The sequence below is a fragment of the Amia ocellicauda genome, chromosome 22 (assembly GCF_036373705.1).
Source record: "Amia ocellicauda isolate fAmiCal2 chromosome 22, fAmiCal2.hap1, whole genome shotgun sequence".
Taxonomy (NCBI): Eukaryota; Metazoa; Chordata; class Actinopteri; order Amiiformes; family Amiidae; genus Amia; species Amia ocellicauda.
In genome coordinates, this window is record NC_089871.1 from 5168239 (window position 1) to 5182862 (window position 14624).

Below are 14624 nucleotides of genomic sequence, written 5' to 3' on the forward strand. Positions count from 1 at the left end.
ATTCACAGCAAGCCGTAATGACTGTAATGAGAGAAATACCTGTCCAAGCCTGTCCGTTTCGGCTGATGAATCTCCGGCGAGGTGCTGTGTGCATCTGGCAGCGTGCACAAGAATCGATACTGTAAACGACTGGGGCCAGCAGGGAGGGGGGAGGATTTAGCTTCTAATTGGATTTCGGTGTGAGACCCCGGTGGTACAATCTTGCACTGGCCATCACCAGGGGGGAACGTCTACTGGAGGCCTGTTTGCTTTAGTTATGCTTCCCTGCATGCAAGGGTGGGTGGGATGCACTTTGAGCAGCTTGCAGCCTCCTTCCCAAGATTCCCTCAGTTTTGATTAAGGAGAATTATCACAGCCCCCCAAAATATTTACAGGACATTATAGTATGTATTTTTCTGAACTAATGTAACACACACGCACATAGAATCATGATCACACAACACTCTCTAATTAAGAAATTCGAAAGGGGCTCAACGAACTTAAAAACACATTAAATGGAGCATAACAATATAACGAACCCTGAGCCCTATTCTTCCCTTCTTCTGTGGCCAGAAGGAAGACATGGAGGTGCTGCGGGGCTACCTGTCTCTGCACCAGGCTGGAGACAACCTCACCCTGAAGTGGACGCCCAACCAGCTGATCAACGGCACCCTGGGACAATGCGACATGGAGAAGAGGTAAGCTATGCCCCCCACAAGGACCTCCCCCAGCCCTGCTTTGAGCACCCCTTTTTGACATACTGTGCTTTGTAACAAACGTCTCCACACGTATCACAGTACTATCTGTATTAAACTGTATTTAGTCATTCACCCATTTTGTTTGTGTGTGTTTTTCCTGCAGTATTTACTGGGACTATGCCCTGACCGTGCCTTTACGACAGATCGTCTGCATCCACTGTCACCAGCGCCGTGAGTAGTCTGGTTCAAAGCCTGCTTGCCGTCGCTCGAACAACTGTTACGGGTGGATCTCTTGTCAGTTTTTAATGTCTGAATCATAAAGGGACTGATTTGGTCCCACGCTCTCATTTTCATTTCTAATCCATCATGTTTATGATGGCGATAAAACCGAACCAACGTCTGCGGCTGGGCGTTTACATTTCAGATGTTGGAAAAAGGCCTGAACAGCTGATATCATTCTAATCTACTGGTGATGTGGCGATGGCCTCTCTCACTGCATAAGAAATGTACGACCCCCCCCCAAAGCTGTCTACTAATCTCTGCTCTCCCCCTTTCCCCAGCGGACTGTGGTGGGATTCTGGTGCTGGTGAGCCAGGATGGCATCCAGCGGCCTCCACTGCACTTCCCCCCGGGGGGCCACCTACTGGCCTTCCTGTCCTGCTTGGAGAATGGACTGCTACCCCGGGGGCAGCTGGAGCCCCCACTCTGGTCCCAGCGAGGCAAGGTACGTCGATCTTCTCATAACCCGAAGACCCCCCACAGCTCGGCAGCATCTAAACGAACCGAGGTGTACGCCACTTAATTGTCCGCCTCGCTGGGGCAGATGTACCACTCCTCTGCAGGTCGCAGAATATGTTGCGTCCTTTGTACCGTCAATCCCCTGCATCTTTTAAATCACTGACTGCCTCTGTCTGAAAGTGATTGTATTAGGCTTCTAAGATTAACTGCTCTGGAATATGAATTTACCAGCGTGCTACTTAACCGTCTGTAGCAACCCACGGTGATTTATGATGCCCCATTCTTCAGAAACCTTCTCTCCACTCTCTCAATATTGCTTTAGTCAGAGGAGGGCAGGCTATGCGCAGAGTGGATTTGTGATCGGCTGACGCTTGAAGAGTGAGACAGATGAGATCACTACTGCGGCCTGTGAGTGTTGATCAAACTCATTAGGCCAATTAACTGAGCCAAAAAACCCTGCATATGAAAACTCCTCCATTTTTAAAACCGTGCCATATGCTATCCGCTCCACTTGGCAAATCAACGACAAATACAAACTGTCACCGCCGTTTAATTAGCTCTCTCTGGCTAGACGACTTGCTGTGCACGCTCGAGGTATCTCTCACTCTCTCTCTCCCTCACCGTCTTCTCGTTCTGTCGCTTCGTCTTCTCTCTACCAAATTAGCCCGTTTTTTTTGATGGGTTTCAAAGGGGATTAGAAGAAAATAACGTCGGGACGCTTTTGAAAGCCCTCCTAAATGGATGATAAACGAGGAATTAAATCATGGCACAGCTCAGCCACGGTGGCAGTGTTGTGCTGTCAGATTGAAGTCAGTTCAAACGTAGCGGAGTAACATGTGGTGCTCTGGCTCCAGGGACCCCGTCTTCCATGCCGCGTACATATAATCTTCTAATTAACTTCTGAAGAAAGTCAACCAAGGCAGAGCTGCTTAATTGAGCCGCCGATTTAGTAAGAAATCAGAAGTTTGATGATGTCGTGATTTACAATATTAAGGGTAGGGTTTCCAAAGTATTTTGTGATTGTCATTGTTTCTGCCTGCCCTCCTATTCGATGGCTTGTACTTGATTTTATTACTACTACTGCTGCTGCTGCTGCTATTACTACAACACCAGGCCTTTCCTCTCTAGTGCCTTGCCTGGCCGGTGTGAGCCAGCGTTCCCTTCATTCACCAGTGCCTTTTCCTGTGTTTGTGTCTCAGGGCAAGGTGTTTCCCAAGCTGCGGAGAAGGAACAGCACGGCCAGACTGGGTGAGCCCCGGGAAGTAGGGGGCGAGGAGGAGATTGCCTCAGACTATGTTTTTCGGATCGTTTACCCCGGCCACCGGCACGACTCCAGTAAGTCATCTCCGCACCACACCAGGGCACGTCACTCTTTCCTGAGGACCTCTCGTTGTGCCAAGTTCCCATATCAGCTGACCTTCTGTTCGAGTCGTCATTCGTGTCTGGGCTCTTCTGCCTCCCCGTTCACATTTTCGGAGGAGGGAAATCAAAAAATCTCCTACACACCCGTAGTACCATTTGTTTTGTACTAGGGCCACTTTCTGCCTACTGTTCTTGTAAAGAGGTACAAGACTGGGTCTTGACCTTCTCCCAGCGACCTTTCTCAATGTAATTAAGATACAAGTGCTATTTTATTAAACAGGCATTGACCATGGTACCAGCTGTGCATGTACCTTGCATGTAGACCTCTGAACAAGACATATCAGGAGTGTAGCTAAGAATCTGACCTTACATTGGGTCTGGCTACAAATTGTGTGTGTGTGTCTGTGTGTGCATGTCCTCTCTCTCTCTCTCTCTCTCTCTCTCTCTCTCTCTCTCTCTCTCTCTCTCACCTGCTTAACTGTGTTCTCTTATTGCTCGAGCAGTCACTATAAACTACCACCACGTCACGGGCAGTCGCGCGCCCTCGCTGGACGACGACGAGGAGGAGGAAGATAGGCTTCACGCAATGATCTCAATGATCTGCTCGCGGAACCTCACAGCTCCTAATGTCATGAAAGGTTTTTATCGCAAGACTGTTCCCCTCCCCCCCAACACCCCCTATCTCCTGCACCCTCTCTCCCTTCCCCCACCCTCTCACCCTCGCCATCCCTTGGTCTTCACAGCCCAGATCAACAGTGCTGACCTGTGTGTGTGTGTGTGTGTGTGTGTGTGTGTGTGTGTGTGTGTTGGAGTGGGATATCTGGCATGCAAAATGGGGACCATTTGGTCTCACAATGGAGAGATGACTGTGGCCAGCTTAAGATGCGATCCCATTGCGATCACAAGAATAATTATTTGTGCTCTACTTTCATACGGTCACAAAAAATATAGAGGCTAGGCTAAGGAGTCATCATTGATCTTCAATTTGTTCTGTCCTCTTTTTATGTTATTCACTGTCCTAGCCTTTTATCTTCCCTAATCTCCACTGACCACCCCCCTCCCAGCTCCTATACAGTGACTCATCCCAGTTCGATTGATCGGAGTCATTCTGAAGTTGTCTCCTTTATTTATTTTTTTGTTTGGTTGTTTTTGCTGAGGCAGCTTTCTTAGCCTCAGATCTCATGTCAGTTGACATGGTGCAGAATGATGATGTCCCTGCAGCCGTCTCTCTACTGAGTAAGACAGGAAGTGTGTCATCCAGAACAGGATCCACTGTTTCTGCTTTAGGTGTGATTTATGAGGGAGAAACACTGTGAGGTTGCTAGCTGCAATTCTACTGTCGTGTTTTGTTTTGATAGGGATGGAACAGCTAACATCCTGAAGCTTTAGGGACCCGAGAAGTCACTGGTGTCCCTCGCCCATGTTAGGAGAACTTAATTTTCCCCAGCTGCCCTTCCCCCACCCTCCTCCAGCAGTGATTGGCCAATTGTGCACTGCCCTCCTGGACATCATTCTTTGGAGACCAATAGGAGGCACCCAGTGTCCTTTAGTGTAGATGTGCCACTGAGGAACCCCTTACAGAAACATGTTCTGTCCAACAGTGTCACACTGGAGTCCGTGGGGCCAGCCAATCTCCTAGGATTTCCAATCCAAATGTTAGCCACAACATGGCTTTCTCTCTCTCTCACCCATTCACTCAAACAATGTCTTTCATTGTTGGCTTAGCTGGACCATTAGCAGCCAGAGATTTAAAAAGGTTGAATCTAAACTCCATGTAGCTACAATCTCATTTGAGTCGACAGGGAATTCTGGATGGAATGAAAATGCCACAATGTTCAGTCTCCGTTTATCGAATAATCAGAACAGATAAGTAATGAGCTACAATATAACCGACACGAAGACCAAGAAAGTACTTTCTTCTGTTTTTATCCCTCTATTATTCCAATTAACTGATTGTTCGTAAGTGTTCATGAGTGGCAGCTGTCAATCAATCAGGCAGTGAATCGGTGCCCAATCTCCTCTCCGTCCAGCTCCTCACAGCACTGTTGGTTCTGGGGTCTGTTGGCTGGGGAATGCTTTGATAATTGGTTCTGCTTTTCCCTTTTTTGTTTTTCCTTTTTATTATTTGAACATTTTTTGATTCAGTTCATTCATTTAACTTTGCAACATGCTTGACTTTTGTGCATGTGGCCATGTGTATTCCTGTATATTATCCTAGCGGTAAAGAAAAACTAAAAGCCTTATTTTTTTAATTGATATTATTTGTTTCTTTACTGTTTTTGTTTCTTCTTTCTTTCCTTATTTTCCTCTGTTGTGACAGTTTTTGCCGTGATGCTGTTCACTGTAATTCTTCACTAATTTCAGTCACCTTTCATTGCAATGGTTAGGTTCTGTGGGGTTCTGTTGTAGCAGACGTGGATTGTTCTGTGAACACAATGCCTATTGACTGTAATATAAGAACTCTAACCCAAACGCATAAATCCAAATCAAACCAAAGGAGCAGAAATCTGACGTGTGAAACGCTTTTACTGTTTTTTGTAACAACCAAAGAAAGGCTACAATTTATAGCAGGCCATCAGCTCCAACCTGAAGAATTAAGGTGAAGAGCATTTTTTTCACGTTGAAGTTCACTTTTTTTGGTTTTTATGTATATAAATACTTTACTATAAAAAAAATGTGTTTTATTTTTGCACTTGACCGCATGAGCCTGAGCTGCTTAATTTGATTTTTTTGTTACTTTACCATTTTCTTTTTTTGGTGTTGAACTCTCATCCTCTAGTCCCCTGAAACAATGTGAATGCTTAAATTTAGCCTTGCTTTTGTCTGCTGCATCTTGTGACACGAATCTAATATTGCATAAATATTCCTCTGCATTATTCTCCACCCCATTTTGTTTCTGTCACAGATGCATGCTTTTTCTAATTCCTAACCTCTGTTTTTACAATATGCGTGTCTTATGATGTCCCAGACAAACATAAATGTATGCCTTATACATCTATGTATCCTTATTTTTTGGCTAAATATAGCAGTATTTTTTTATTTATTAAACTATTACATTTAAGAGAAACTGAAATCAATCTCTACCTTAATTGAAATCATGGTTGAGCTGAGCGGCCTGTATTCCACACAGGTACAATTGTATGGCTTGGAAAAGATTATTTAACTCGTAACTGTGTTATGGTCTTTATTCTTCTGGATGCGTGTTGGTGATATTCACAATTATTTATTTTCTGACATGCATTTGAGCTTTGTGGTAATAACAGTGCCACTGAGTGGTGAGTTGTTGTAACTGCAGTATTTTCAACAGGTGCCATGCCATTCCATTGACATGGTTCAGGTGTGTTGCTGCAATGTCAGGATCTTTTAAAGAGTGCTATAGGCTTATAGATACCTTTGTGTTTATATACTTTTTATTTTGTAAATCATATTTTGTTAAGGGAAAACCATAAGTGCTCAAAATTAAGCAATCAACTGTTGACAGAATATCATACCAAATAAAAGTATAACATTTAATAATAATAGTATAAATAATTTACTGCAAGAAATGTGATGTGTAAGGAATCCACACGATCATAGTGAATCAATAAGATATGTATTGTCTAATGGTAATAAAATAATATAAAGAAACAGGTGACAGAGATATGGAAGATCCCTGGACTCAGTGAAGGCTATGAGACCAGAGAAAAATAGTTATTTATAGGTTGAGACCTCGAAAGCGAACAAAGAAATATGTAAATGGGAATAAGTAGGACAAATTAATGAATATGCATTAAATTACGATTAATATGAGAAACTAACAGATTATATTGGCTACTGAATAATCAACAATATAGCTAATGCGTAGATATATCAAACCTTCTGGTACATTTCCACTGCACCACTTCTGTTACCTTGTGTACGACTCTCAGAAACAACAGGAAGTTTTGTTATCAATATAGCAATATTCACCTCAACCCCTGAAAGCGTCAAGGCAAGGGAAATCAATTTTTTTGAGAACTGCTACACTCAAGGCACAGAAAGAAAGGCAGAGACGCAGGACCTGCATGAGCCAAAATTAATTAATTTGGATAATTTTATATTTGCTGATACATTTTGGTATCTAAAACCTGTTCTCTGCTGAGTGATGCAGTGTAATGGAAAAGCAAATCAAAAACTGAAGAAGTACAGACATTCGTGTAGCTGAAAACATAGGACTAATTCAGCACAAAATGCAATCAAGCGTGGAGAACTAAGGTGATTGAATTCAGTCGGCTCATGGGCACGTCACAGGGATGCTACCGAAAGAGCAGTGTGTGAAGTGGCTTTCCCAGGGGACGAGTCGCGGGGGCAGGCCACCCGGCTGAGATCTGTGGGGCCCGGAAGGGAGCTTACCCCTCTTACAGTGGGCTTTACCCAGCGTGTGTATGCCCAGGAGCTGAGCACTGATCCTGTCTCCATCAGTCTCTTTCTTTCTGTCGCTCAGACTCCGGGGAGATGATCGAGATGCAGGGCTTCGGTGGCAGTCCGCTCTCCTGGCAGCAGGGTGAGTCCGGCAGTCACGTGTCGTCCTGTCTATCCTGCTCCACCGGGGGCAGCAGCCCGTACGAGCTCGCCGCCGGCTGCACCTGCATCCATGACCGGTGAGCCCCTCACACTCCCGCACGCTCCGTGTGTAACGTGTGTACTGTGTGGGACATTGTCACAGGAGGTTGTCTCAGCTTTTTAGCCCTCACTGCTGGCTTTGTGCTTTGTGTCCAGGATCCCTCTGAAGATGCTGTGTCAGAACATGAAGAAGCAGATCGTGTCTAGGGCTTTCTACGGCTGTGAGTGCGCATTCAATTTACTCATCACAGAACAGCAGTTTTCATCTTCTGTGAGTTTGGGTAATCACTCTTCCTGTTGTGCCCTTCTCTCCCAGGGTTGGCCTATTGCCGGCACCTGTCCACAGTGCGGACGCATCTGTCGGCGCTGGTCAACCACAACATCGTCCCCCCGGACAAGCCCTGCGAGGCCTCGGGGGGGCTGAGCAAAGACGTGTGGAGCAAGTACCAGAAGGACTGCAAGGTGAGTCGGTGCCGTCCCAGTCAAACCTGATCTCCATCTCAAGCCCTAATGCTGCCTCTCCTCCTTCTTGACCTGCAGAGTCAGCGGATCAGATTTTTCTTCCCTGTGTCCTTTTTGTGTGTGATCATCTCCCTTCTCTGTCTGTGTCCAGAACTACAAGGAGCTGGAGCTGCTGCGGCTGGTCTACTATGGGGGGGTGGAGCACCAGATCCGAAAGGAAGTGTGGCCCTTCCTGCTGGGACACTACAAGTTTGGCATGGGCAAGAAGGAGATGAACCAGGTGATCATAGGAAACTGGCAGGATGCAGTAAATGTATCTATCTATCTATCTATCTATCTATCTATCTATCTATCTATCTATCTATCTATAAGAATTACAAAAGACAGGATTTGTAACAAAAATGTTTACGTAAGCAGGAACATAGGGAAGCACAGTTATATAAAGTGCAAAATTACAGGAGTGTTCAGGAGAATAATACATAGAGCATGCTTTAACTAATATTGATTCAGCTACTACTAGACCTGGACACAATTCATGGGTAATATTAATATTGATATTAATGTGACAAAATGTATTTAATGCAAGAGCTGACTGTGTCGTATATCGTGGCTCCCCGGCAGATTGATGAAAAGATTGCAGCCAAGTACCAGCAGGTGATGTCGGAGTGGAAGGCGTGTGAGGTGATTGTGAGGCAGCGGGAGAAGGAGACGCACTCCGCCATCTTTGCCAAGCTGTCGTCGGGCAGTAGTATAGACAGCCATGTGCAGAGGCTCATCCACCGGGACTCCACCATCAGCAATGAGGTCAGTCCACTGTCTCTCAGTGCAGCTTCCATCAGCTGGGAGGTCAAGGATTAACAGCTGCAGTTTGGCTCCTGTTCTGTGCAGACTGGGCCCAGCGAATGCATTTTATACTGCCAACGTTGTATGCGGTTGAATGTGAGTTAACCTGTTGGTTAGCGAGGTTCTATCTCGTCAGATCTAGAGGCACTCATGACTCTTCCGCCGTCTCCCCTTTACTTCCTCTCAGGTCTTCATGTCGGTGGACGAGCTGGACAGTGGGGGGAGGGGGCTGCCTGGCCCTGAGGACGGTGCCCCGACCCTGACCACTGTGGGCACCCCCGTGGCTCTGGCACCAGATGAGAGGCCCGCCGTGGAGTTTGACTCCCCGGACTCGGGTCTCCCGTCCTCGCGGAACTACTCGGTAGCGTCCGGTCACTCGCAGATCCTGTCCAGCATCGAGGACGCTCAGAGCATGGAGGAGGAGCTGGGCGAGGACGGGAGGCAGAGCAAAACGCGGCAGGACTCGATGACTGAGGAGCAGCTCTGTAGCCAGCTGGACAAGCTGATGACAGGGGCGGGGGGGGCACCCATCTCCTTCGCTTCATACACGGTAACTTGTGTTTTGTGCAACACTTCCTCTGTATCACTAGTCTGGATCCCCAGTCCAGCAGCAGTCCTGACCGCTGTGTGTGTGTGTGTATGCGTCTCCTGCTCAGATCGAGCTGCTGGATACGGTGGCCCTCAACCTGCACAGGATAGACAAGGACGTCCAGCGCTGTGACCGCAACTACTACTACTTCACCCCGGGTAACCTGGAGAAGCTGCGCAACATCATGTGCAGGTCAGAGCGGAAACCTCGCCTCCTTTCTCCATAGAAGCCACACCACCTTGGCCATTGCCCTTCATTGGCAGCTTATCCTCATCTAAAGAGGTCTATTTTTGCAGCAGATCTGTTAACCTGCTCGTGTGTTTTGTCTCTTCTGTTTCCATGTGTGCCTCCTATGCATAAAATTGTGTCCTACTGTGAACAGATGTAACTCTCAGGCTGTGCTTTTGCTCATTGTGTCTTTCATACTCTTTCCCTCTCCTAACAGTTATGTCTGGGAGCACCTGGAGATGGGCTACGTCCAGGGGATGTGTGACCTGCTGGCCCCACTGATGGTCATTCTGGACGATGGTAAGAGTGACCGCAGATTGCCATTGATGGCCGTGTATGCAAGATCTCATGGTTCATGGACAAACACATATTGATTGACTGCAAAACTGGTTTCAGTGGACCCTTTCTTCCACTGTTGAGTTGAGTTGTTGCTCTGAAGGGTTACAGTGTCTTCTTGACTGCTTCTGGATCCATTTTATCTGCCATGTTTGATAACAAGACAGGTCTTGTTTCCTCTCATTCACCGACTGTCTCCTCATATGTTACAATGAGAGTAAAGTCACAGGTAGGAAAATAGTTGTCATCACTGTTGTCATCAGGCAGTAGCCGAGGTTAAGTTCAGGATGAGATGTTATGTGAAGGCTTTGTGTTTTGTTGTTTCCCAGAATGGTTGGCGTACAGCTGTTTCACCCAGTTGATGAAGAGGATGAGCCAGAACTTCCCCAATGGAGGAGCCATGGACACTCATTTTGCCAACATGCGCTCCCTGATCCAGGTAATTAAAAAGTTCACAATACCAGACAGGTCTTTATTATTGACCCTGCCCTAACCCAGGTCAGACTATCAAATCATCCTTAGACACTCTGTGCTATTTTATTCATGAAAAGTTTCACTATCGTTCAGATTTGTCTAAATGTGCTTGTTCTTTTTAAAATTGTGACTGTAGGTTGGCCTTCTAAGGAAGATATCTGGGCATATTGTACAGCATGACCAGATAAAAGGTTTTTGGGTTGCAAACAAGTCTTTCCCATGGAACCAAAATTGTCTATTTTTCATGTATTTTATGTATATAGAACCCAGTGTTGTTCATTTCACCCTGCCTGTTTGTCTTTCAGATTCTGGACTCTGAATTGTTCGAGCTCATGCACCAGAATGGGGATTACACCCACTTCTACTTCTGCTATCGCTGGTTCCTCCTGGATTTCAAACGAGGTGAGGTCTGCCAGCCTTAAGCTTTAACGTACTTGCAGAACCACGTTTATATGGGAGGTCTGTGATGGCAATCCTATATTGACAGTCTGGTCACAGCTAAAACATTTTGAACAAGTCAAAGACCTCAGACAGCCGCTCGGCAAGGATGCGTTCGCAGAAACTGACGTCAACCCGTCGATGTGTCTTCCTGACTTTCTGTCACTCTCTCTCTGTGCCAGAACTGCTGTACGAGGACGTGTTTGCCATGTGGGAGGTGATCTGGGTTGCGAGACACATCTCCTCCGAGCACTTCGTCCTGTTCATCGCGCTGGCCCTGGTCGAGGTCTACAGGGAGATCATCCGAGACAACAACATGGACTTCACCGACATCATCAAATTCTTCAACGGTGAGTGCCGACCAGGTGAAGAGGGCAGGACGGTAACTGTGCCACTGCACTGCATCTCATTTAATTGAGAGATTAAACCCAACAGCTTTTCTGTTCACTGCCCTGTCTTCACCACGTTAAGGTTCTCGTTTGTTTTTCCTCCTCGCCAGAAATGGCCGAGCGCCACGACGTGCAGCACATTCTGCGGATAGCCAGGGAGCTCGTGCACAAAGTACAGACTCTCATCGAAAACAAGTGAGCTAGGAGAGGAGAGGAGGATGGGGGGAGGAGGGCGGACAGCTGACTCTCACTGTGAGGCCCCTAGAGGCACAGCCGGAGGGGCCCTAAAACGCAGGACAGAGACCCCGGATACCCCCCATAGCCCTTCTGAGCTCTCTTGCACCGACTTCTCCCAGGAACTCCGACAGCTTCCTCCGAGAGACCCCCTTCTCCAAACAACCCTCTCCACGACAGGAACAGGAAAGACGGCACGCCAAACATCCTTCCGTTTCAGAACCTGAGGTGGGTGTGTGAGGGTGGAGGGGTTGATAAGTCCAGGAAGGAGTTCACCTGTGTTGGTCTGTCTGAGTCTTACTGGGACATTTCGTGAGAATAACCACATTGGAGTTTTCTTACGCGTCCGTGAGCGAGCTCCCACTGTGACCAGGCTTAAATGCTGGAGAAAAACACAAAACAAAAACACCCCACACACACACACACACACACACACACACACACACACACACACACACACACACACACACACACACACACACACACACACACACACACACACACACACACACACACACACACACACGTGCGTGCATGCAGACATTTATGAGATCGTTCTAGAATGTTTTTAGTGATGCCTGATTAATATCACTCTTGCTGCCTATATCTTAAGTTCACACTGTACTTTTCCATTACAAGCCGGCCAGTTTTTGTGGTTGTTTGTGTGTGTTTTGCATGCAGCAGAGCCCAAATTCTGCATAAGGGTTTGTTCTAAGAATGAGATGATCTGTGTTTTCGTTCCCACAGCGTGTCTGTAGAAGTGTTGTCTTCTCTGAGCTGCACTACTTTACTTTTACTTCACTGCCCTATCTGCCTTAGCACGGGTGACCTGTCTCTAATCTTACGGAGGTGACTGCCACGATTCACGTACACAACAGTATACATTAACTCTGTGACCAAAAGAACTGTGCCATTTCCGGAACTGTTAATTTTATGTATTTATAATAGACACATTTTAAGGGATTCTTAGGTTCTTAGATTCTTTAATAGTCTTTCTATGATTGTGTAGAATCTATTTGTGAAGGAAAGGATTTGCTTCTTATTTATTTGCACAATTGGCACTTTTCTCAGCATGTTTAAAAAGAAAAATCCATCTGTTGTCATTTTGTCAGCCTGCTTCACGAGGTTCGAAGCAGGTTGCACAAGAATCGGTACCCAGCTTGAACAGGGTCAACTCCTTCCTGAGATAGTGACTGCTGAACAGCTGGGAGGCTTTGGCACCCAAGTGTGTGGCGTAGTCTGACACATGGGGCATCTCCCCTTTAGTGACCAAGGCTTCAGCTGTAATGGGTAATTACTCTGGGTCTTCTTTAACCATATGGTGGTGCAAAATAAAACGGTCAGGACTCGGGGAGGGAGGAGGCAATATAAAATGCTCCAGAGAAACAGACAGAAAATCTCCGCATTGCAGTTGCAGACGACACTAATATGTCAAACCTGCCGCACTGATCCTAGCTGTGGGTTCTGCCCGTGTCGTATGCAGAATTATACCCAGTTGTCACCTCTCTTTAACTTTGAGAAAGTATTGCAACTGACTGTCGACCAACAATGGAGAAATAATTCCCTCTGCCTGGCAACAACACAATCAGGACAATTTTTAGTGTTTTGTATTTATTCATGTTTTAATGTAGCACATGATATTACTGGCAGATTTGTTTTTAGAAACTGTATATATTAGTCAATTGCAAAGTGCTTTGTTTTAATTGTAGGACAATGGGTGCCATTTGAATAACTGCTGTATTAACCAAATGTGTGACAGAGTACTGTATTTAAAATATATTTGTAAGATGGGGATTGCCAGAAGTGATAGATAGATAAATAAATAAATACACCTAAAAGCTTTAACTTTAATAGATAATAGACTTTGCAGGTGTGACATGGTAAAGGGAAGCTATAGATTGAAGCTACTGGAAACATCTAGCGCATCCAGCACGCATTCATTCATCCATTTAAAAGTTGTTAGTGCCTTTGCAAGGTGTCAAAGCATGAAGGTAAATTGCATAATAAAATTAAGAACAACACGAGCTCTGTATCTCAGAGTAAACTAGGCCACTTCTTTGTTAACAATAAATTCAACCAGCAGGCCCTTTAGTAATGTAATGGGTTCAGATATCAAATGCAGGCAATATGTTTCGTGTGTTAATTGACTGAATTAGTTGAAACGGACATGGGAAATGTTTACACTGACTCTACACAGATCTACACAACACTATAGCAGAGTTTTCTCCCTGGACTGACCCGTGCCAAATCCAAATCTCCTTCCAAAGCAATCTTTCCCTTACTGAGGTTGGGAAGTTGAACTTAGCCTTAGTCTGCAGTGTCTGTGAAATGGCAAACAGCACATGTCCAAAGTCTTTCCATTTACGATAATAATAATACAAATTCCTGTGAGAATTTGAATCGCAGTTTTGACAGACAGTAGTTAACCATAAGTATTCAATACAGCAAAATTACTGTGTAATCACTAGTCACATTAATGAATAGAAATAAACCACTATAATTATTATTATTGGAGTGTTATCTGTATTACTCTATTTCTCAAGAGCCTGTGTTTTACCCAAAGTCCTCTCCGTCACCGTCCACCTGTGTCCCAAAGCCTCCCACAAGGTCACACTCCCACTAGCTGATAGAGATGTGCAATTTCGAACCACGTCTCAAAAAAGACTGTTCACACGGGATCTTTACTCTGACATGCTCCTTTCATTTGTATGGTTATTTTATTCTCTCTCTCGCCCTCTCTGAAGTAGAGAGTGCGAGTCTAAGGTTTCTATGGGGCCTGTACTGTTTTATTTCCACCTTTGTTTCGGTTGGTTGGTTTGGAAGGCCTGATGTCTTCTATCCTACTAGATGTGTACAGCTTTCAAAGTGGGAAATGTTTGTTACATGTCAATTGTTGTGCTCTTTATGAATGTTGTGCACTGAATTTGTTTTGATTTTTTTTTAATCTATTTTATTTGGAAACCAACATTTGAATGATAATTTATGTATTGTTAAAGGATGTATTATTTATCTTGAATGTAACATTACAATAAAAGGGATGTCTCGTTCTTATTTTATTTAATTTTTTAAAGCATTTCAGCATGATTATAAAAATGCATTTAAACTAGTCTGAATTTGAAATTACACTGCACTGTATATTCAGTGTTTTAGATCAACACTTAGTCACCCACACACTGGCACTACCCAATAATGCTGGCTATTCATTCATATGATACATTGCCATCATTACAATTTGATATTTAAATAAGAACACTAAACTAGTAAGCAGTACTG

General features: G+C 45.2%; 1 protein-coding gene across 1 annotated transcript in view; it reads left to right on the forward strand.

The window, feature by feature from the left end:
• Positions 1–14402, forward strand: part of sgsm2 (small G protein signaling modulator 2) — a 47390-nt gene extending 32988 nt beyond the window's left edge. Inside the window, exons 8-24 of the mRNA XM_066695821.1 lie at positions 553–677; positions 841–908; positions 1238–1401; positions 2615–2750; positions 3278–3415; positions 7240–7396; positions 7515–7579; positions 7675–7820; positions 7972–8100; positions 8442–8624; positions 8851–9213; positions 9320–9444; positions 9698–9780; positions 10146–10255; positions 10596–10692; positions 10911–11078; positions 11228–14402. Of these exons, the coding sequence (XP_066551918.1) occupies positions 553–677; positions 841–908; positions 1238–1401; positions 2615–2750; positions 3278–3415; positions 7240–7396; positions 7515–7579; positions 7675–7820; positions 7972–8100; positions 8442–8624; positions 8851–9213; positions 9320–9444; positions 9698–9780; positions 10146–10255; positions 10596–10692; positions 10911–11078; positions 11228–11316 (2346 nt within the window). The 3' untranslated portion in view covers positions 11317–14402. The remainder of the gene's footprint in view (positions 1–552; positions 678–840; positions 909–1237; positions 1402–2614; positions 2751–3277; positions 3416–7239; positions 7397–7514; positions 7580–7674; positions 7821–7971; positions 8101–8441; positions 8625–8850; positions 9214–9319; positions 9445–9697; positions 9781–10145; positions 10256–10595; positions 10693–10910; positions 11079–11227) is intronic.
• The last annotated feature ends 222 nt before the right edge of the window (positions 14403–14624 follow it).